At 44.9% G+C, this 24,136-nt stretch overlaps 1 protein-coding gene and 1 pseudogene across 1 annotated transcript; both read right to left on the bottom strand.

Annotated features, from left to right (window-relative positions):
* Positions 1-11,498: 11,498 nt before the first annotated feature.
* Positions 11,499-14,543, bottom strand: LOC142870993 (mitochondrial glycine transporter pseudogene; annotated as a pseudogene).
* A 2,937-nt stretch (positions 14,544-17,480) lies between these two features.
* LOC105886026 (HLA class II histocompatibility antigen, DQ beta 1 chain) lies at positions 17,481-23,735 on the bottom strand. Its single transcript, XM_020286954.2, has 6 exons — positions 23,520-23,735; positions 21,781-22,050; positions 19,599-19,880; positions 18,952-19,062; positions 18,440-18,463; positions 17,481-17,847 (listed from the first exon to the last, which is right to left on the bottom strand). Exons 1-6 carry the CDS (start codon positions 23,626-23,628, stop codon positions 17,834-17,836), a joined length of 810 nt encoding a protein of 269 aa, XP_020142543.2. The 5' UTR covers positions 23,629-23,735; the 3' UTR covers positions 17,481-17,833.
* Between the last annotated feature and the right edge of the window lie 401 nt (positions 23,736-24,136).

Below are 24,136 nucleotides of genomic sequence, written 5' to 3'. Positions count from 1 at the left end.
CACTGGAATTAGGTGATATCTCATTGTGATTTTGATTTGCATTTCTGTGGTGATTAAAAATGTTCAGCGGTTTTTCATGTGTTTGCTGGCCATTAGTCTATATTTATTTGGCCATTAGTCTATATTCATTTGAAAAGTTTCTGTTCATGTCTTTTGTCCATTTTTTACTGGGGTTGTTTGATTTTTTTCTTGCTGATTTGCTTGAGTTCTTTGTAGATTCTGGTTATAAGCCCATTACTGAATGTTTAGCATGCAAATATTTTCTCCAATTCTATAGGTTATGTATTTGCTCTATTGATTGTGTCCTTGGCTATGCAGAAGCTTTTTAATTTGATCAAGTCTCATTTGTTTATATGTGTTGCTGCTGTGATTGTTTTGGGGATCTTTTTTTTTTCATTAAGATACGTATTTTTTATTTTTTTTTATTTCATCATATTATGGGGGTACAAATGTTGTTAAGGTTACATATATTGCCCTTGCCACCCCTTGCCCCCCAGTCAGAGCTTCAAGCATGTCCATCCTCCAGGTGGTGCACATCACACCCATTATGTAAGTATACACCCCTCCCCTCCTCCCCCTCCCACCTGCCCAACACCCAATAAATTTTTTTTGACATTTTGGTTACATTTTATATCTTTGCCTCTCCCTAGGAAGGGTTAGAGGTATGCCCTTCCCCTCCACAATGCTCACCACATCCCTCAGATGTGGGTCTACCCCCCCAAGCCCCGAATACCTAGTGAACACTACCACCATTTGAGCACCATAGTTTTAATCAGTCAGTACCAATTTGATGGTGAATAGATGTGGAGCCCATTTTCCTGATCTTGTGTCACCTCACTTTGGATAATGGGCTTAAGCTTAATCCAGGATACCATAAGCGGTGCTAGCTAGCTGTCATTTCTTAGAATTGAGTAATATTCCATTGTGAACATATACCAAATTTTAAAATTATCCACTCATGAATTGGCGGGCACGTGGGTTGTTTCCATGTCCTTGCAATAGTGAATTGTGCTGCCATAAACATTCAGGTGCAGATGTCTTTATAATAGAATGTCTTATGCTCTTTTGAGTAGATGCCCAACAATGCTATTGCTGAGTCAAATGGTATTTCTATTTTTAGCTGTTTAAGGTATCTCCAAATTCTTTTCCACAAAAGTTGCACTAATTTGCAGTCCCACCAGCAGTGTAAGAGTGTTCCTCTCCATATCCTTGCCAACATTTGTTGTTTGGGAATTTCTTGATACATGCCATTCTCATTGGGGTTGGGTGGTATCTCATTGTGGTTTTGATTTGCATTTCTCTAATGATTAGAGATGTTGAGCATTTTTTTTATATGTTTGCAGGCCATTATTCTGTCTTCTTTGGAGAAGTTTCCGTTGCCCATTTCTTGCTGGGGTTGTTTGATTTTTTCTTGTTAATTCTTTTGAGTTCTAGATAGATTCTTGTTATTAGACCTTTATCAGAAGTGTAGACAGCAAATATTTTCTCCAATTCTGTGGGTTGTCTATTTGCTCTAATGATAGTTTCCTTGGCTGTGCAGAAGCTTTTTAATTTGATCAGATCCCATTTGTTCATTTCTGATGCTGTGGTGATTGCCTTCCTCAAGAATTCTTTGCCTAGGCCAATGTCTGAGAGGGTTTTCCCAACATCTTCTTCTTTTAGGTTCCCAACATCTTCTTCCTTAAGGTTTCATGCCTTGGGTTTAAATGTTATCCATCTTGAGTGGAGTTTTATGAGAGGAGAGAGGTAGGGATCCTGATTCATTCTTCTGCGTGTAGCTCTCCAGTTTTCCCAGCACCATTTATTGAAGAGAGATTCTTTTCCCCATTGTATATCTTTGGCTGCTTTATCAAAGATTAGGTTACCGTATGCAGATGGTTTCATCTCTGGAATCTCAGTTCTATTCCAAATATTGATGCTTCTGTTCTTGTGCTAGTCCCAGGATGATTTAACTATTTTTGCTTTATAGTACAGCTTGAAGTCAGGAAGACTGATGCCTCCCAGATTGCTCTTTTTACTTAAGATTGCTTTGGCTATACGAGGTTTTTTCTGGTTCAATACAAAGTGAAGAATTATTTTTTCTAGATCTGTATGCTGGTGGTAATTTGATGGGGATTGCATTGATTCTGTAGATGACTTTAGGTAATATTGACATTTTAACAATATTGATTCTACCAAGCCATGAACAAAGTAGATTTTTCCATCTGTTTACACCTTCTACAATTTCTTTTTTTAGCGTTTTGTAGTTCTCCTTGTATAAGTCTTTTGTATCTTTCATTAAATATACTCATAGATATTTAATTTTCTTTGGGGCTATAGTAAAATGTGTTGCATTTTTTATTTGAGTTTCTGCTTGACACTCTTGGCATATATAAATGCTTCTGATTTGTGTATATTGATTTTGTAACCTAAAACTTTACCAAATTCATTTATCAAATCTAGGAGTCTCTTGGATGAATCCATGGGGTTTTCTAGGTATAATATCATATCATTGGCGAAGAGCAAGAGTTTGATCTCATCTTCCCCCACTTGGATGCCCTTAATACCCTTCTCTTGCCTGATTGCTATAGCTAGGACTTCGAGCACTATGTTGAATAGAAGAGGAGATAGTAGGCATCCTTGTCTAGTTCTGGTTTTAAGAGGGAATGGTTTCAATTTTTCCCCATTCGGAATGATATTGGCAGTGGGTTTGTCATAAATGGATTAGATAAATTTAAGGTATGAGCTGCCTATGCCTATTTTGTTAAGAGTTTTTATCATAAAGCTGTGTTGGACTTTGTCAAATGATTTTTCTGCATCTATTGAGAGAATCATATGGTCTTTGTTCTTGTTTTTATTTATGAGGTGAATTGCATTTATAGACTTGCATATGTTGAACCAGCCTTGCATCCCTAGAATAAAGCTCACCTGGTCATGGTGAATTATTTTTTTGATGTGCTGCTGAATTCTATTTGCTAAAGTTTTGTTGAGCATTTTTCCATCTATATTCATGAGGGATATTGGTCTGTAATTTTCTTTTTTTGTTGCTTCCTTTCTTGGCCTTGGTATCAAGGTGATATCAGCTTTGTAGAATGAGTTAGGAAGGATATTATCCTTCTCAATGGTGTGGAATAATTTCTGTCGTATAGGCATGAGTTCATCTTTGATCCTCCAAACAAAAGATAAGCAAAGAAATAATGGACCTGAACAGAGCCCTTGATCAAAAAAGTTCTGACAGATCTCTACAGAACATTCCACCCAAATAAAATTGAATTTACATTCTTCTCAGCAGCCCATGGATTCCTCTCCAAAATTGATCACATCCTAGACCACAAATCAGATCCCAAAAAATTCAAGAAAACAGAAATTATACCTTGTATCTTTTCTGACCATAGTGGTATAAAATTACAGTTCAATCCCTATAGAAACACTCAACGCCTCACAAAGTCATGGAAACTAAACAATCTATTATTGAAAAATTATTGGGTCAAGGAGGAAAATCAGAGGGAAATCAAGAGTTTCTTCAAACAAAATGATAACGGAGACACTTGTTACCAAAACCTGTGGGATACAGCAAAAGCTTACCTGAGATGAAAACTAATAGCAATAAATGCTCACATCCAAAAAACAGAAAGCTTAGATACTGACAACCTAATGAATAGATTCAAGGAATTGGTAAAAGAAGAGCAAACCAATACCAATCCTAGTAGAATAAAAGAAATAACAAAGATCAAAGCAGAACTGAATGAAATGGAGAACAAGAGAACTATATTAAAGATCACCAAAACCAGAAGCTGGTTTTTTGAAAAGATAAACAAAATTGATGGCCCTCTTGCTAGATTGACAAGGACTCAAAGGGAAAGGACTCTAATAAACTCAATAAGAAATGAAAAAGGAGAGATCACAACAGACACCACAGAAATACAAAACATTATGTTTGACTACTATAAAAAAAAAAACTTTATACCCAAATACTACATAACGAGGAGGAAATGGACAAATTCCTAGATTCATACAACCTCCCTAAGTTCACCCAGGAGGTAACAGAATTCCTGAATAGACCAATCTCAAGCTCAGAAATTGGAGCAGTAATTAATAACCTCCCAAAATGGAAAAGTCCCTGACCAGATGGCTACACTTCACAGTTCTGGGATCTTTTTCATACATTTTTTGCCTAGGCCAATATCTATAAGAGGTTTTCCAACATTTTCTTCTAGAATCCTTATAGTTTGATCCCTTAGGTTTAAGTTTGTTATTCATTGTGAATTAATTTTTGTGAGTGCCAAGAGGTATTGATCCTGTTTCAGTCTTCTACATGTGGCTGTCCAGTTTTCCCAGCACCATCTATTGAATACAGATTCTTTACCCCAGTGTATGTTTTGTTGACTTTGTCAAAGATCAGATGGCAATATGAAGATGGTTTCATATCTGGGTTCTCTGTTCTGATCCATAACTCTATGCTTCTGTTTTTGTGCATGTACCATGCTGTTTTTAGTTACTATATCCTTGTAGTATAGCTTTAAGTCTGGTAGAGTGATGTCTCCTGATTTTTTCCTATTACAGAAGGTTGCATTGGCTATTCAGAATCCTTTCTGGTTCCATATGAGGCATAGAACTATTTTTTCTAGATCAGTGCAAAATGATGTTGGTATTTTAATGGGGGTTGCATTGAATCTGTGAATCACTGTGGGTAGTATAGACATTTTAACAACAATAGATTTTGCTGATCCAAGAGCATGATATGTTTTTCCATCTGTTTACATTCTCTACAATTTCTTTCCTTAGTGTTTCATAGTTCTCCCTGTAGAGGTCTTTCACCTCCTTACTTAAATATATTCCTAGATATTTTATTTTCTTTGTTGCTATTATAAAAGTTATTGTGTCTTTCATTTGACTGTCAGCTTGACTATTGTTGGTGTATAGGAATGTTACTGATTTGTGTACATTCATTTTGTAACCTGAGACTTTGCTGAGTTTCCTTATCAATTCTGGGAGTCTCGCGGCAGAATCTTTGGGGTTTTCTAGATATAAGATCATATTATCAGCAAAAAGCAATAGTTTGACCTCTTCTTTCCCCATTTGGACACCCTTGATTTCCTTCTCTTGCCTCATTGCTCTGGCTAGGACTTCCAACACTATGTTGAATAGAAGTGGTGATGGTGAGCAACCTTGCCTGGTTCCAATTCTAAGCATGAATGCTTTCAACTTTTCCCCATTCAGTATGATGTTGGCTGTGGGTTTGTCATATGTAACTTTTATAGTTTCAAGGTATGTCCCCTAATGCCTATTTTATTAAGAGTTCTTGTCATGGCCGGGCGCTGTGGCTCACGCCTGTAATCCTAGCTCTTGGGAGGCCGAGGCGGGCGGATTGCTCAAGGTCAGGAGTTCAAAACCAGCCTGAGCAAGAGCGAGACCCCGGCTCTACTATAAAAATATAGAAAGAAATTAATTGGCCAACTGATATATATATAAAAAATTAGCCGGGCATGGTGGCGCATGCCTGTAGTCCCAGCTACTCGGGAGGCTGAGGCAGAAGGATCACTCAAGCCCAGGAGATTGAGGTTGCTGTGAGCTAGGCTGACGCCACGGCACTCACTCTAGCCTGGACAACAAAAGTGAGACTCTGTCTCAAAAAAAAAAAAAAAAAAAAAAAAAGAGTTCTTGTCATAAAAGGGTGCTGAATTTTGTCGAATGCTTTTTCTGCATCTATTGAGAAATCATATGGTCTTTGTTTTTACTTCTATTTATGTGGTGAATTATATTTATAGATTTGCGTATGTTGAACCATCCTTTCATCTCTGGGATACAGCCCACCTGGTTGTAGTGGGTTTTTTTTATGTGCAGCTGAATTCAGTTTGCTAGGATTTTATTGTGAATTTTTGCATCTATATTCATAAATGATATTTGTCTATAGTTTCTTTTTGTTGTGTCTTTTCCTGGCTTTTGTATCAGGGTGATATTGGCTTCATAGAATGAGTTGGGGAGGATTTCTTCTTTCTCAATGTTATGGAATAATTTCTGCAGTATAGGTACCAGTTTTTCTTTGTAGGTTTGGTGAAATGTGGGTGTGAAACCATCTGGTCCAGGACTTTTTTACTGGAAGATTTTTTTATTGTTGCTTCAATTTCAGTGCTTGATATTGGTGTGTTCAGAATTCTGTTTCTTCCAGACTGAACCTAGGGAGCTGTGTGTTTTCAAGAAATTGTCGATTTCCTCCACATTTTCACAATTATGAGCATAGAGATTTTTACAGTATTCTAAGATGATGTTTTCATTTTTAGGATACCAATTGCAATTTCTCTGGTTTCATTTCTGATTGAGCTTATTAAAGTCCTTTCTTTTCTGTTTCTGGTTAATCTAGCAAGGAATCTGTAAATTTTGTTTATCTTTTCAAAGAACCAACTTTTTGTTTCTTTAATCTTCTGTATAATTCTTTTGTTTCAATTTCATCTACTTCCTCTCTGATTTTGGTTATTTCTTTTCTTCTGCTGGGTTTGGCATTGGTTTGCTCTTCCTTTTCCAGTTCCTTGAGATCATTCATTACTTTGTTGATTTGTGATCTTTCTGCCTTTTGGGTGTGGGCATTTAAGGCTATGAGTTCACTTCTCAAGATTGCTTTAGCTGTATCCCACAGATTTTCATAACTTATGTCCTCATTATCATTCAGTTCAAAGAATCTTTTGATTTCTATCTGTATCTTCTCCTTGACCCAACTATCATTCAGGAATAGGTTATTTAGTTTCCATGACTTTGTGTGGAAATGAGTGCTTCTGTTGGAATTGATTTTTAATTTTATTCCACTGTGGTCTGAGAAGATACACAGTATAATTTCAATTTTTTAAAAATTTGTTTAGACACATTTTGTGGTCTAGGATGTGATTTGTCTTAGAGAATGTTCCATGAGCTGATGAGAAGAATGTATATTCAGTAGTTTTGGGGTAAAATGTTCTGTAAATGTCTGGAAGGCCCATTTGTTCTAGAGTTTTGTTTGAGTACATTGTTTCTTTGCTTATTTTCTGTTTGGAAAATCTGTCCCATTCTGTCAGTGGGGTGCTGAAGTCCCCTGCTATTATGGTGCTGCTGTTTATCATTTTATTTAGATCAAGTAGGATTTGCTTTATTAATCTGGGCACTCCTGTGTTAGATGTTTAAATATTTAGGATTGTTAAGTCTTCCTGTTGAATTGTTCCCTTCACCATTATATAGTGACCATCTTTGTCTTTCTTTACTTTTGTTGATTTGAATTCTATTTTATCTGATATGAGAACAGCTGCACCAGCTTTCTTTGGTTTCCATTTGCATGGAATATTGTTTTCCATCCTTTTACCTGGAGTCTAAATGATTCCTTGTGGGTTAGATGTGTTTTCTGGAGACAATAGATACTTGGCTTGTATAGTTTTTATCCATTCAGCCAGCCTATGTCTCTTAAGTGGTGAGTTCAAGCCATTCACATTTATTGAAAGAATTGATATGTGACGTAGACTCTGTTCATCCTGTTTGGTAGATCCTTTTTGCTTTGTAGATGCACCATTTGATCTAGCAATCCTACTGCTAGGTATTGAGCCAACGGGGGGAAAAAGGCATTTTATTTAAAAAAAAAAAACAACACTTGCACTCAAATGTTTATAGCAGCACAATTCACAATCGCAAAGATATGGAAACAACCCTAGGGCCCACCAGTACATGAGTGGATCAATAAAATATGGTATATGTATACCATGGAGTACTACTCAGCCATTAAAAATGGTGATCTAGTATCTTTTTGAACAACTTGGATGGAACTGGAGACCATTCTTCTAAGTGAAGTATTGCAAGAATGGAAAAACAAACACCACATGTACTCAATACTAAATTGGATCTGATCAATCAACACTTATGTGCACATATGGAAGTAAAACTCAACAGAAATCAAATAGGTAAGAGGGGAGAGGAGGGAGTGGATAAATTCACACCTAAGAGTACAATAAACACTGTCTGGGTGAAGGGTACACTTATAACTTTGACTCAAACTGTACCAAAACTAATTATGTAACCAAAACGTGTGTTACCCAATATTCTGAAATTTAAAAAAAACATACTTTGGAAAAGCCAAAAAATTGGTAGAGGGGCATTGTATTTGAAATTATGCTGCTTTTTAAGGTTTTCCTCATTTTTACTACACTTAGGAAACTCTAAATCCAAATTCTATTTTGAACTATAGGAATCTCTCAGAAATGTAACCTAGAGACTGTATATGCTGGCTAGAACCTGTAATCCTAGCTACTCGGGAGGCTGGAGCGGGAGGATCGCTTGATAGCAGAAGTTCCAGACCAGTCTGAGAACACAGTGAAACGCACCCCCCCATCTCTAAAAATACTTTTAAAAAATTAGCCAGGCTTAGTGGTGCATGCCTATAGTCCTAGCTACTCAGGAGGCTGAGGCAGGAGGATCCCTTGAGCCTAGGAGTTCAAGGCTACAGTGAACCATGATAGTGCCACTACACTCTAGCCTAGGTGACAGACCAAGACCTCCTAAAAAATAAACGTATATACGAAAACAAATAATAGCAAAGGAAAGCAAAATAATCCTCACTTTTTTATTGACTGGACTAAGCTGAAAACCTTGTTAATATCATATATTCATTGATTCAATTAATCATGCAAAAATGATCACTGAATACCAGTATTGTAAGAAGTACCGTGCTATGTTCTGAATATTAAAATAATGTGAAAACCAGTAAATTCATTGTCTTCACATAACTTATATTCCAGTAGGAGGAAATGTATATTTATCAAATAATTCTATAAATATATAATGTAAACTCTGAAGAATTTGTAAAGGAAAGAAATAAGATATGTTGAGAGAATATTGCACCAGGTATACCAGGTATAATTTGGTAGAGTTCAGAGAAAGCTTAAAGAAATGTATCTTGAGATAAAATAAGATGTAGAGCATGTGAAGGACAAAGTTGAGGGGGACAGAGCAGATATATGAGAAAATCTTGTAATATAAAAAAGAAGACAAAAATACAAAAAAAATTGTCACAGATTTAGTAGAAAAGTTTCATGTAAGATGAACAACTTATTTAAAGTACCTCTAATTAGAATTCTTAGAAGTAAGAAGATATTACATCTATAAAACTGATAATCAGGTGCTATTTTAAAAATTGTAAATTTTAATAGAAATGTGAGAAAATTAAATCAGGAAATCCACTTGAAATTAAAGAAGAAGACAAATAGATGTGATGTTTGTTGGAAAGAATAAGACAGAAAGAACAGACCCAGAAAGTTCAACATCAAGTAGTAGAGATAGAGAAAGTGAAGAGAGAAATTTACAAAAAAAAATAATAAGAAGGAAAATTTTCCCAGATATAAAGGACCTAATTCTTTACACAGCATGAGATTATGAGGTATTTAACAAAATTAATGCAAAAAAGAGTCATTTGTAAATACACCATTTTAAAATTTTCAAAATCTCAAAGGATTAAAGGAAGCTCATAAAATATTCCAATGGGTGAAAACAAAACAAATCAAAGAAAACAGACAAAAAGTGGCAAAAAGTCAGACTGACAGATACTTCTATCATTAAGAGAGAGAAAGGACTTTTGAGTCAATGTGTCAATGAGAACGTCCTTTGCAGATCTAAAGGAAAATTACTTGCTATTTATAAATAAACGCTTCTTCAAAATCACATCAGTCTTGAGGATAGAATGAAGATATTGTCAGATGTGAAAGAATGTAAAATTTACTTACCATTCATAGTTTGATTGGAAGCTGCTTAAATATATGACTTAATAAAATGATACTGTCAACCAGGAAATCGGAAGGCAAACGATCCAAAAGCACTGGCTTCAACTCCAGCCCTCACAGAAGGGGAACCCTAGTGTGACGGCTCCATGGCAGGTCTAAGAAGCTTGGCGACATAAATGAAACTTAAACCGTGATAACTCTTGTCTTTTCAGCTTTTTGAATTAAGCAATGAGCAAAGTCCAAAAGATAATTACTGTTACAGTAGAATGTCAACAGTTTCAACTTTAACAATATTAAAATATTGTAGAGACACTTGATGATTCGCGAGTAAATACTGGCTAGGCAAACATAATGGATGGCCAAATAAAATGTGGATGGGTGCCCAAAACTCCAACACTATGCAGCAGTACCAAATGATAAAGTTTATAATATCACATATAGCATTATGAAAATACCTCCAAATCGCATTGTTCACTGACAAAAGCAAGTCACAAAATGATATTTACAGGCTACCATAAATGTTTAACACACACACACAATCTGTATGTTATCTGCATGTATGCACACATGCATAAAAATACATTCAAAAGTTTTAAGAATCCAAACCAAACTGAAAAAATAAAGTAAATTATTGATGTAGGAGAGAGGAGAGCACTACATTGATGACAGACAAAAAGAAAAAAAAACAGTCTTATTTGTAATTTAGAAAAAAGTGGGAGAAAATAGTCATGCATTAATTATGTTGAATTTCTTTTAAAGAAAATCAATGACCACAAAACTAAGGTTCTTCTCATTTCTAAACTTTTGGACAGCTCTGGGTAGTTGAGCTATAAATTGATTCGAACTTCCAAGCATGCCTACAACAATGTAAACAGTTGCAGAGGGGACAAATGGAAGACCACTTTCCAGATGTAGCTGAGCTCATTATACACTGGAACTATGCACCATTCCCACTGAGGAAGTCGTTTTTGAACACTTTTAAAACAATCATTTCCACTCATCCTTGCAGTGAGAACCTGAAATTTGTTCAGGTACCCATGTCTTCCATATGGCCAGGAGAGGCTGGTTTTATCCTGATTCCCACAGTGTAAATCTTATTTAGTCTAAAACATAATCATTATTAATGATTTTTTCTTAATAGTGAGGGGTTTTAGAATAGGCAAGCCATGTTATTCTAGCAAATGAGGGAATGAGGAATTTTTCTGGCATAATTTGGAGAAGCTTTTTTCTCTTATAAGCAAATTCCATGTTTCTAGACTATATTAGGTAAGGATGTGACACCTGGAGTTGCTGCAGCCATCTTGTGAACATGAGGGACACTAGATTGAGAGAATTCAGAGTAGATCCAGAGGTCTAATGTTCTATGCAGGAGCCCACCTTATAGACTTTTTTTTTATGTTCCAGAAACATTTATTTAGCCCTCACCACCACCCTCGGAGGTAGGAAATATTAGTGTTTCCATTTCATAGGTACAATTTCAGTATGTCTAAGTAAGTGGAGAGCAGGCTTTTACCTGGATGCTTGGATTAAAGCCCATGTTCTTAACCAAACACCCCCCACCTTCTGCTGCTTGGATAAAGTTATGGCTCTTTCCTAAATTTGAAAGAAAAAATATGAGTACCCAACTAGAATGGCTATAAAAAGATAAAACAATGACAAGTGTAGGGAAGGATGTGGAGAAACTGGAACTCTCATATCCTGTGGCTGGGAAGATAAAATGGTGCAGCCACCTTGGAAAAGTCTGGCAGTTCCTCAAAGTGTTAACCACAGAGCTACCACATGATCCAGCAATTTCACTCCCAGTATATACCCAAGAGAAATATAAACATCTGTCCACACAAACACTTGTACATGAATACTTATAACAGCATTATACATAACAGTCTCAAAGTAGAAACAACCATAATATTCATCAACTGATGAATAGATAAATAAATATAGTAATATACACACAATAGAATACTATTCCACCATAAAAAATAAGTATTGTACATGCCACATCATGGATGAACCTCGAAAACATTATGCAAAGTAGAAGAAGCCAGACACAAGAGACTACATATTGTATGATTCCACTTATATGAAGTATCCAGAAAACAGAAATTTATAAAGACAGAAAGTAGATCTATGGCGAGCTGGTCTGGGAGTGAGGATTAATTATGTGAGAGATCTTACTGGGGGATGAAAATATTCTCAAACTGATTTATGGTGATGGCTGCACCATTCAATAAAGTTACTAAAAATCACTGTATACTTGAAATAGGTGAATTGTTATAATATGTAAAATAAGGCTGTTTTAAAAAAAAATAGGTTTTAGGGACCTATATAGGTCTAGAGCCAGCCACCCTAGAACTATTTTGTTATTTTGAAATAGAGCAATAACACTATTTAGGTTTTCCCAACAACTTTCAACAATAAAGTACTTCACTTTACTTGAACTTCAGTTGGAAAAAAAATGTCAGAACAACTTAAAAGTTAAACAGTACACGGACCAAAACCAAAAAATTTTATTTGGACATTTAGAAGCTAGGAAGCCACTGTCCCCATTCTCCAGAGCCTCTGAGAAGTTGACTAGGAACCCATTAAATAAGGATATCTTTTCTTCCTCATCCTAACACCACCTCAGAGTCTTCAGCATGGTGACAATGACTCCTCCCCTCAGATCCAGTCTTCCCCAGCTGTCGCTTCTCAGGCTTTGTGATTCCTTGCCCAAGAACATCCCCAAGGAGGCACCATAGTGTACTGTACAGTAGGGAGGCTGAATCAGAGCTACCTGACAGAGCTCTCCCCAGAAACGCCGTTGCAAGTAGCCTTGAGGGTATGCAAAGCTTTCTCCTAACTCCCCAGTGTGCTATGTGTATTGATGATTCCTCTTCTGGGAGATTCTGAAGGCTTGAATCAGGTTCATCTATTCTCTACCTGAATGGGGTTACCAAAGGCAAAGGCAATGCTGTTTCTGTCTGGTTTCCAGACAGGACTACCTCTTACTCCAGGATAGTGAGGAGCAGCAGCCTTTGGCAGAAAACAAGAGGGCAATAGATTCCACCCTTTCCCAGTGCTCTCTTGGTCAGAACCTTCAGGCCCATCTTGGCCATCATCTCTTCATACACCATTCATGCCATTGCTGCCATCATCAGAGTTCCACAGAGGGCCTGAGGGACACTGCCTTGGAAGGAGCCACGAAGTCCATAGTCTTTGAAAATGAGTGCCACAGCTTGGACAGTCCACTGAAACTTCACTGGGGAGAGCTGCACATGAGTTTTGATAACATCTGCAGGTTGAGTTCCGAACCAGTGAAGCCAGAATACCACAGCTGAAATTTACAACAGGAATAAGGTTGCATCCAACTGGCTGTGGAGCACTATGTTTTTGGTCTGGTTGTAAAACATCAGGTAGATTCCTGAAAAAGGCACATCATGAAGGAGAGCTGCTGTCAAGCCACTGAAGAGGCCCCTGTGCCCTTCGCTGCGATAGATGCTCCTCAGGGCGGTGGAGACACTGTCATAGCCATACTTCCCTCTCATAATGTGTCTTGATCACAGTGATAGGCGACATGCAGACTCCTGCAACAGAGCGAGAGCCCACACCCAGTATGCCTGACTCCAGGGTAGTCGGGGGATGGCCTCACAAGAAATACGGCTTCAAAGAGTAGAGAGTGCCAAAGTAGATTCCAACACCAGGGACACATCGCACAATGGAAGGAGACATCCCTTTCCAAAGGCCCGGAAGACTCTCTGTGCGAGCCATCTTCAAGAGTATAGCCAACATCCCGACTCGTCTAGACCCGTGGTCTGAGGGCTGGAGAGTCTGCAGGCGTGTTTCAAGGAGATCCGGAGTTTGGAAGAGGAGGTAGAGCAGGTCCCACTGATGGAGCCGCACAGGAAAGCCTTGATCGCCGGATGTAACTGGTCAGGCCTCATGTTATCTTCATATCTCAAAGAAGGAAAAAACGCAGCCCAAAATGAACAATACTGGAATCCGGAATGTTGCTGAGGATATTGTACACTGCAAGAGGTGACTCTCTGGTCTCAGTACGGCTAATAATTGTGCTCCCACTGAGCAACGTGTCTATTTCCACACCACCGACCACACTTTCCTATTTGTCCTGACTCCAAAAGTTACTGGTCATTTCCTTATTGTTGCAAAAGCAAAATCAATTGAACATAGTATTTTAACTATTAGTGTCCAGGCTCCCTTGGCTGCAGGACCCGTAGGTATTTACTGGAGCAAGCCAAAGCAAATGAAACATTAAGCTCAGCCACAAATAAGTGCCACTTCCTGTATAATCTATACATTTCCTTTGTTTAAAACCTTCCCCTTCTCTTATACCTAAGACCTAAGCAAATCAGTCGGCTCTAAAGACCAGTGTCCTTCTGGGCTTGCTCTAGACTTTTTATGTAAGACACTGTACTGTAAATTTTTAAAACTTCTTTTTTTTCTTTTTTTTTTTTTCCTGCTGCCTCAACATTTCCACACACAGGCTGTGAGCACTCCACCCAGGAGAACAGGTCCGCCAGTGTGATAAAGTTGGCCCTTGCCGCAAGTTCTTCTTCCTGTCCTCCCCTGAACATGACCTAATGGCATTCAAAGCACCAGTCAACTCCTCTCACACCTGTTCTTGTGTATTCCACTCTGACCTCCAATAAGGCTACACAGGTTTCCAGCTCCACACATGCTTGGCTGATCCTGCTCCCTGGTGCTCCCCCCACGTGACCCCCTCTTGGTGTGCAGTGACTCCGTCTCTCTAAAACCTGTAAGTATAATACATTTTGTTTTCCTGAGCCTCTCCCCTTATCACCTAAAAGAACACAAAACAGACACAGATATTCCACATTGTTAAATATACTTTCAGAAGGGGTATTCTGTCACCTGCTGGCAGGTACTACAATTATACATTAACCCCTGCTGATTGGCATGATCTCCTAGATTAGAGTGGGCATGCACACTCAGATGATATACTCAGCTACACCGAGAATCTAGCCATGCACCAGATAATGGCCCAGAAAATTTACTACTGTTCCAGCCCAGGGTTTGGGGTCTCAATCAGTGGATCTGGATGAGACAAAGGTAGTTAGACTATACAGATGGTCAGAGGTCTTTTGGCTTGAAAATTGACAGCCTGCATCTGTTCAACCTTCTGATATAATGACAGAAATTCACCTAGTCTCCAGTCAAACTCTTGCTATTAAGGAAGTAGACGATTCCTTGATTTCTGTGTCCCTGTTGATATATCCCAAACGGTGATAGTACTGAGGAGAGCATTCCTATCTCAGATAAAATTCTAAATCAATGTCTTCCCTTCATTCCTTGATCAAAAAATTGTATGTAGAGGACCTCTTGTTTACCAAGCTGTGCCAGGCTGGGTTCCCCGGGAAGCAGACTCTGAGTCAGGGATCAGCCTCCGGGGCATGCATTACAAGTGTTCTTGGGAGTAATAACTGTGGGGGAAGGGAAAGAAGCAGGTGTTAGAAGCTGTACTCTGATGCAGCCACAAAAAAGGCCTCAGCCTGACGCCCCGGAGTCTGAGGCTGCAAGGGCCCTTCAGATTGTCTCAGATTAGGGGAAGGTTCCAGGCCTTGACAGCCCCCACAGTCACCAGTAACTGGGGATGGGTTTGCCCCGGGAAGTGGGGTAGAATTGCTGTGGCTGGTCTTGCCACCTAAGGCCATTTCAGGGGAGGGCTCTTAGGCAGCAACATTCCCAGCAACTGAGGGAAGAAATCCTTCAGTGCTAAAGAGAGGAATCAAGATGCAACAGGAAAGTATCTACCACAAAAGCACTCTTCTAGTCATTGGAAATACACAATATATATTATGGTGGAAGAAAACAAATAAATGTTCATGAAAATACAGTCTCTTAGCTTTCATTAACTCAATGGGTTCACCCTATTAACTTCTGAACCCTCTCCTTTCAGTTAAATATCTCACAGTAGTTAGGAAGGGCAAGGTTATATTGCAGTAAGATAATCCTCAGAAAAAATTAAATCCCAGTGGCTTAAATCAATAAAATGGACTCAGTTCCACAGCCATTCAAGGGATTCAGGTTATGGAGTTTTCACCATCTTATACACTCTCACCTCAACAATGGCTTCCAGATTTTTGGTAGTGGAGGATGATAAAATAGATCCTATGCTCATCTGTAAGCTTCACTGGCTGGTACTAGTCACATGATCCCAACTTAACAGCAGAGGCATCTGGGAGGTGTACTGGAGCTTTGGAATAGTGGTGAGCACCACTGTCTTTGAAAGATATACTGATATTAATATTTAAGGTAAGGACAAGTGCTCACGACTGGTAAGTTGTCTCTAGTACACCCATACACTTTCCTCCAAGGTATATAACCTATTAAGAGTCAGTCCTTTTTGTTAGCAAACTTGTTTATAAAGGATGCATTTATTATTTTAATTAAATTATCAATTGAAGATTGATAATTCACCCAATGCAATCTAGGTGCAAAAATAATAGTTTCTATGAAACTGTCACTGGAAGGAAGGCAAGAAGGCTCTGGTCCTCTCATTAAAAAGGAATCTTCCAGCATGGGGCCAGGGTGACAATGTTGAACTATAAGAATGTCCTAAAACATACTCCACACCCACCCTAACTATTAAGTTTCAACTAGAAAAATCAGATTTCAATATCACCTAAACTATGAGTCTGGCTCAATCCCCGCCCTCCCTTTTTCTTCCCAGGGTTAAAAGCCCAGAGCTACACATAAAGACCAAAGGCTCCTGAACAATGCAGCACAAGCTCTCCCCATTTCCCTAAGGTGTCACTTCCTCTTGACTCCTGTGGTGAATGACAGTGCCCTTCCATGGTTTGGATGCTTGTCCCCACCAAATCTCATACTGAAATCTATCCCCAATGTTGGAGGTGGGGCCTAATGGAAGGTGTTAGGTCATGGGGGAGGAGCGCTCATGATTAGATTAACACCCTCCCTCAGGGATGAGTGAGTTCTTTGCTCTACTAGTCTCCAAGAGAGCTGGTTGTTAAAGACAGCCTGGAACCTCCCCCCTCTCTCTCTTGCTTCAGCTCTCGTCATGTGATCTCTGCTCCCCTTCTCTCTCCACCACGAGTGGAAGCTGCTTGAGGCCTCGCCAGATGCACATGCTGGTGCCATGTGTCTTACATAGCCCAAAGAACTATGAGCCAAATGAACCGTTTTCTTTATAAATGGCCCAGTCTCACATATTCCTCTATAGCAACACAAAATGGACTCAGACAAGAGAAAGACAAAGATCTCATTGAATATCTCCATTTAGTCACTTCTGAAGTCAACAACCCCAGACTTCCTTGTTACATGAAAAAAATATAAGTTTGAGTTGGGTTTCTATCATTTGGAACCAAGAATAGAAATTTAATTTCTGATTCTACTTTCTACTTTCTCAAAAATAAAAACTGGCCTTGATCAATGTAACTTGTCAGGATATCTCTGAAACATCAGTTTGGCTGTCTGTGACACCAGTGGTCACTATGTGTGTCCCCACACAATTCCACCATGTTTACTGACACAATACTCAGCAAACTGGAAGGGAGACTGGGACATCTTAGGGCCATTGCACTGAACATCAATATTAAGAACCGTGAAGAATGTGACAAGAGAACTGATTTTCTGTCTCCTCTGCCTGCCCTCACAAGGCACCCAGGATGCTTCTAGTCTCCTTTCAAGGAGCAACCCCTCCTATGGCCACACATTCGCTGGGTCACCTCAAAATATGTTCCTTCCTTCTGCAGTGGTTTCCTCCCTCCACCCAGTTAAGAAAGCTTAGGGTACAAATAACTCATGATCATTTTTAATTATTTTTTAAAAGCTCTAAAGTCAAGCAAATGGATTTGGTGTGCTTTCTTGGGCAGTCTTTCGGGTGCAGAATGGAAACAGAGCAGCCGCTCGGGGCCTGAGAAGACGCAGCTGGCAGCACAGGCAGAGGCTCTGGGCAGTGCAGGAAGCAGGTTCACAGCCAGATCCTTGGGGCAGGGGTCACAGGAGGTGACCTGGTGACTGTGTGACAGCCACTGTAGGACTCTGAGCTCAGAGGGGGACAGGCTGACACAGGTGGCTGGGAATTCTGGGCAGACAGGCGGGCACTGCAGAAGGATGAAGATCAATCCCAGTCAAGCAGTCCTCAGGAGTCAGTGCAGGAGCCCTGCAGGACAGAGAGGCATGATCGGCACAGGTGACCCTGAGGGACACACTCTCCTCCCTCCCCTTGGGCCCCTGCAGCACTAAAGAAAGCTGAGGTCTAGGGCATATCGTCATCTCCCCCAATATCTCTGTGTTAAGGTGAAATCAGCTAACGAGGACACGGACTTCAGCTGACACAGCTGTGCAGAGGTTGGGGAACAGTGTTGCCCTTGTGGGGAATATGAAGGGCTCAACCTTTTCAATAAACCAGACGATAACTGCCCTCTTTCTATCATTGGCAGCCTCTCCCAGTCACTGGTAAATACCTACACGCAGCAGACACCAACATGTGGCACAAAGTAGACAAAGCCTGGGGCCTATCACCTAAGGCATGGCTTTGACTCCAAGTTTCACAGAAAGATGCCACAAAGTTGTGACTTGATTCTGGGAAATAACATCTGGAGCTTTTTACAGAAACTCAGCAATTTTCCCCTTAATTCTTGATCCCCATAGAAGGGAACAGACTATGAACAAAGTGCCTAGGTAACTCACCTCATGCCCTTCATTCTTACACCTGTCCCCCAGTCCCCACGGAATCAGAACAGAAATATTACCTGCTGGTGGAGGCCCACGAGGTCCTACAAAAGGAAGTTACACAGAGAAAGTCTCATTACACAAATAGCCACACTCTCACTCACCTGACAGAGAAATGACACATGCAACTTAATCGGAGAGTTATATTCTCTCCCCACCCTGTACCTTAACTGCCCTAATCTAAAATCCAGCAAAACAAATGAAACTGTCACTAGAAGGAAGGGGAGCCGAGCCTCTGACCCTCTTAATGGAGGAAGGTTTTGGAAAGGAGCCAGGGAGACAATCATGAGCAATAAGGAAGCCCTAGAATAAACTTCCCCGCCACCTCTACATGGCCCCTTTCAACCAGCACAGCCAGATCCCCAGGCACCCCTCGGTTGCCCCCCCACGCCCCCCCTCCCCCCCTCTCCCCCTCCCCCTGTCTCCTTCCTTCCAGGCTCAGGAGGAAAGTGCTGCCCCTAGAGGCACAGCCTCTCTCAACTAAGGGTCTCGGGCCCAGCCCATGTCCCCCAGGCCCCCCAGTGCTCCTTACCTTTCTGACTCCTGTGACGGATGACAAGGCCCAGCCCGAGGAAGATCAGCCCCAGCACAAGGCCCCCGACGCCACTCAGCATCTTGCCCTGGGCAGATTCAGACTGAGCCCCTGGGGAGCAGAGCCCGAGTGTCAGCGTTTGTCCCCACACCCCACAGTGTCCCTGTGAGGACCTGAAGTCCAGTCTGAGGTGCAGGAGGGGGAGGGGGAGGTGTCAGGGGAGCCTTGTTCTGCATTCTGACCACCCCTAGGGAAGGGAAGGGAAGGTCCAGCCTTGGACCCTGGGTGTGTGAGGGAGAGGAAAGGGGGGTCCCTGCCCCTCATGAACACAGCCATAACCTTAGGCCCTGAGAACCCTGTCACCAGCCATAACAGTCCCTCAGAGTATCAGGCTGGGTTCCAGGGCCACAGTGTGTACAGTGATCTCACTGGTATCTGAAAGACAATTACATGAGAATTCCTCCGATGCCCTCGCCAGGGAGCAAGACGTGCTCTCTTTTGCTTTTCAGAGTCTCAAGAGATGTCTCCGGGGATTCCCAGCTCCGCAGTGACATCAGGGATCCTGTACCATGGGGTGGCACAGGCCAGAGGAGCTCTGCCCTTTGTTTTGCGAAGCCCACAGCAAAAGAAAACGAATTTCCCCTTACGCCACTCCACGGTGATGGGGCTCTGGCGGCTGGGGTGCTCCACGTGGCAGGTGTAGACGTCTCCACGCTGGGGGGTCATTTCCAGCATCACCAGGATCTGGAAGGTCCAGTCCCCGTTCCTAATAAGCGGGGTGGACACCACGCCGGCTGTCTCCTCCTGGTCATTCCGCAACCACCGGACCCTGACCTGACCTGGGTAGAAATCCGTCACCGAGCAGACCAGCATGTTGTGGTGGTTTAGGGCCTCCGTCCTGGACGGCGAGACGGTCACTGTGGGCTCCACTGAGGGGGAGTAACAGACGGAAAGCGACACGACGAGACGTGAGGCCAAGGGCACGTCTCCGTGGGGAAGTCCCTCTGTGCTACCAGAGTGGGGAGACAACTGGAGCCCGCGTCTCAGATTAGAGCCCGAGCTCGCCACCTGCTAGCTCAATGACACGTCAGCAGTTTACTCGTCAGAGTCTGATCATTCTAGGGAAGTCACTATGCTTAAAAAATTGAATCACCTTAAAATTATAAATCACCACATTTTATAGGTTAGTATTCATAAAACAATCATAAATTTGGACTCCTGTTCCTTCCTCACTGACAGAAATTGAAGGTCACCCTCAGGGCCGGCTCCGCTGGCTCATCCCAGGACAGGGACGGTTTTCGGTTTTCGTAGTCCCAGCGCTCACAAGAGAAAACACAGCGGCTCGACCGCCCCCTGCTGGCCGGGGCCATTCCGTGAGCCGGGCGGGAGAAGGGAGACGGGACTGAAGAGAAGGACGTGCGGACATCTCTGTCTAGTCAGCAAAGAGCCCTCACACGCTCCTGCAGAGCCGCTTCTGGAGACCCGCTCACAGCCCCACAGCCCTCGGGAGACGGGCCCTTCCTGGGTCCACACAGCGCCCTACCGGCGCTGGCCTAACTCGACTCGCGTGCCCTCTGTGTGAACGCCCCACAAGATCTATGTCCTTAAACTCGTGAACTTCCATCCCCTCATCGCCTGTGCCGTCTGTGCTCGTTTCATCCCTTCGTTCGCTCGTTCCTCAAACCCGAGTACGAGGGATGCAAAGGTTAGCGGCCGCCTCGCCCTCGCTCGACTAGCCGTACCTAGCAACCGGAACCGGCACGTGGTGACGTGATGACGTCATGTCACAGGCGTGCGCGCCCCGAAGGGAAGGCGCGGAAGGGGAGAAATGGCCGTCTGCGCGGGCCTCAGTCGCCGCACCTTCCCAGATCGCCGCCGGGGCCGCACACCACACGCTTCTCCCTACGCGCTCCACACATCTTACCTTTACCTACAGAGCCATTTTGCCGCGCCTCCCTGAGCCCCTGGCGTGAAACTATTGCAAACATTTCGTGCGTGTTTTACTTATTTGATGATGTGTGTTCCTTCATATCCTGTTTCCCGCTAGTTTCCTTCTAGCGCTCGCGCGAGGATAACCTCCGGCGCCCGCTCTCCCCCGCCCGCTCTCCCCCCGCCCGCTCTCCCCCGCCCGCTCTCCCCCCCCCCCCGCCCGCTCTCCCCCCGCCCGCTCTCCCCCCGCACGCTCTCCCCCGCCCGCTCTCCCCCCCCCGCTCTCCCCCCCCCCGCCCGCTCTCCCCCCGCCCGCTCTCCCCCCGCCCGCTCTCCCCCCGCCCGCTCTCCCCCCGCACGCTCTCCCCCCCCCGCCCGCTCTCCCCCCCCCCGCTCTCCCCCCGCCCGCTCTCCCCCCGCCCGCTCTCCCCCCGCCCGCTCTCCCCCCGCACGCTCTCCCCCCCCCGCCCGCTCTCCCCCCGCCCGCTCTCCCCCCCCCGCTCTCCCCCCGCACGCTCTCCCCCCCGCACGCTCTCCCCCCGCACGCTCTCCCCCCCCACGCTCTCCCCCCGCCCGCTCTCCCCCCGCACGCTCTCCCCCCCGCCCGCTCTCCCCCCGCACGCTCTCCCCCCCCACGCTCTCCCCCCCCCGCTCCCCCCCGCCCGCTCTCCCCCCCCCGCCCGCTCTCCCCCCGCCCGCTCCCCCCCGCCCGCTCTCCCCCCCCCCCGCCCGCTCTCCCCCCCCCCGCCCGCTCTCCCCCCCCCCGCCCGCTCTCCCCCCCCCCGCCCGCTCTCCCCCCCCCCGCCCGCTCTCCCCCCGCCCGCTCTCCCCCCGCCCGCTCTCCCCCGCCCGCTCTCCCCCGCCCGCTCTCCGCCAGGGTGGCGGGGCGGCAGCGCTCACCTCGCTGCTGCAAGGCGAGGCCGTTGTCAATCTCGTAGTTGTGTCTGCACACCGTGTCCAGCTCGGCCCGCTTCTGCTCCACGATGTCCTGCTGGCGGTTCCAGTACTCGGCGTCCGGCCGGCCCAGCGGCGTCACGGCCAGGTACTCGCCCACGTCGCTGTCGAAGCGCGCGATCTCCTCCTGGTTGTAGATGTGTCTGGCCACAAACCGCACCCGCTGCGTCCCGTTGGTGAAGTAGCAGAGACCCTTAAACTGGAACACGAAATCCTCTGCGGGGAATGGCCCGCGGGTCAGCCGGCCCCCTCCGCCCTCCGCCCTCCACGCCGGCCCCCGCCCTCCACGCCGCCCGCCCGCACCCCACCTGCCCAGCCCCCGCCCTCCCCGCCGGCCCCCCCGCCCTCCCCGCCGGCCCCCCGCCCGCACCCCGCCCTCCCCGCCGGCCCCCCCGCCCTCCCCGCCGGCCCCCCGCCCGCACCCCGCCCTCCCCGCCGGCCGCAGCCCCCGCCGCCCGCCCCGCACCCCACCTGCCACAGCCCCCGCCCTCCCCGCCGGCCCCCCGCCCGCACCCCGCCCTCCCCGCCGGCCGCAGCCCCCGCCGCCCCGCGCTGAGGTCGCCTAAGCCCGAAACCCGTCGGGGGGCGGGCGGCGGGCGGCGACTATCGGTTCCGCCCGACAGGGCGCTGTGCCCGCGGCGCCTCCCGCTTCCCGGGCCTTCCGGAATCCGAATCCGCGTTCATGGGGGGGACCCCAGTCGCTACCAGCTGCGACCCCTGCCCGGCCTATCCCCCGGGTTCTACGGAGCCCGTGTCCCTAGAGGGCTCGGCGTCCCCCAGGAAGTCTCGTCCCCGGGACCTCCGAGAGGGGTCCAGGCAAGCCCGGGAGCTCGGGACGCCGCAGGCCTGGAATCTGGCGGACTTCAGCTTGCCTCGCCCTGACGAGCATATGTCCTTGTCCCCTTGCTCCCGGCGAGTCCTTCCTCCCCGCCTTGACAGAGTCTCCATACCACACGCGTAATTGTGTGAAAGTCATAATTACACTCATGCGGTGTCAGGAAGACTGACACAGAATTTATATAAAGATGCGGACCCTGTGTCTGAAACGAGTGGCTTCTCCGTAGGTATCGTTTCACCTCCCTACATCCTTTGTATCCTGCTGATTTTAGTCCGCCGTCAACTCAAGTCTGAGTCCCACTCGTCATTATTTGCCCGTAAATCATTGAAACCCGAAGTTAAGACCCCCTCTGTGGTCGCCAGGTGACCCGCCTCAAATGCCGGGAGCCTGCCTCCACGAACCCTCCACCCGGAGTCGGGAACGTGGAGTCCCCTCCCCAATGCTGAGACTCCAGGGACCACTGCTGTCCTACGTTTCCCCACCCCAGAACCCCGTAGTGTTAACCCAGACAAGGTTTCGGGCAACCCTAAAATAACAAATCTGTGTCTTCGGAGGAATTCGTGTCTTTGAAATGAGCCCCACGCCCACTTGTCCTGTCTCTGCCCGATACATTTCGTTTCCTCCTCCTCCACCCTAACATCCCAGGTTTGAACCCAAGGGATGGAGGCTGCGCTCACCTGTCTGGAAGGTGGGCGTGAGACTGCAACGCAGCCCTCTCCCCAGAGAAGGGAAACGCATGATAAAAGGCTGTGTTCTGAGACCCTAGAGGTCACCGCCCCCGCCCCAGCCCCAGCAGAGCCTGCTCCCCAGCCTGCTCCGGGGCTCCGGACGGCCGCGCTGCACCTACCCGGCGAGTCTCTGCCCTCGGCCACCGGGCTGCTCCGCGGCAGCAGAATCAGCATCAGCGCCGCGCTCCAGAGGCCTCGCGGGACGCGCAGAGCCATCTGCCAAGACATGGCTGAGAACAAGGGAAAAGTAATGGCCGTCAACACGGCTCACACCCCACGGATCTGATGTGCCCACCTCAGAGAATAAAAACCTGTGGACGCTTCCATGCATGGTGGGATTGGGGAGTCCCTAGGAAGGGAACCAATCAGCACTGGAGCTACAGGACATCATCGGTCTCCGGGCAGACGTATTTTATGAAGGTTCGCAATCCAGTGCTTGCCACTGTATTTTCAGTAAATTGCATTGGATGAATGTTTGATGCCTGTCTAGATCAAATTATAGACTTTGCCTGTCTAGATCTGAAGATCGAATACTTTAGAGGTTTGGGGAACCAAAAGAGAAAAGTGATTCAAGAGTAGACATCTTTGTGATGTTTATTTAAAACCTTCTACTTGGGATTTTTAGTAAGAGAAAATAAGTAGAAATTATATTTTAGGGAACAAAAATTTGTTGTCACAGAGATGCTCATTTCTATTATTTTAAACACCGAGGAGCTTAAGTTGGGATGGGAAGAGC

This window comes from Microcebus murinus, chromosome 5, assembly GCF_040939455.1.
Source record: "Microcebus murinus isolate Inina chromosome 5, M.murinus_Inina_mat1.0, whole genome shotgun sequence".
Lineage (NCBI taxonomy): Eukaryota > Metazoa > Chordata > Mammalia > Primates > Cheirogaleidae > Microcebus > Microcebus murinus.
The sequence above is the reverse complement of the archived record's forward strand: the minus strand, read 5'-3'. Positions and strand labels throughout refer to the sequence as shown.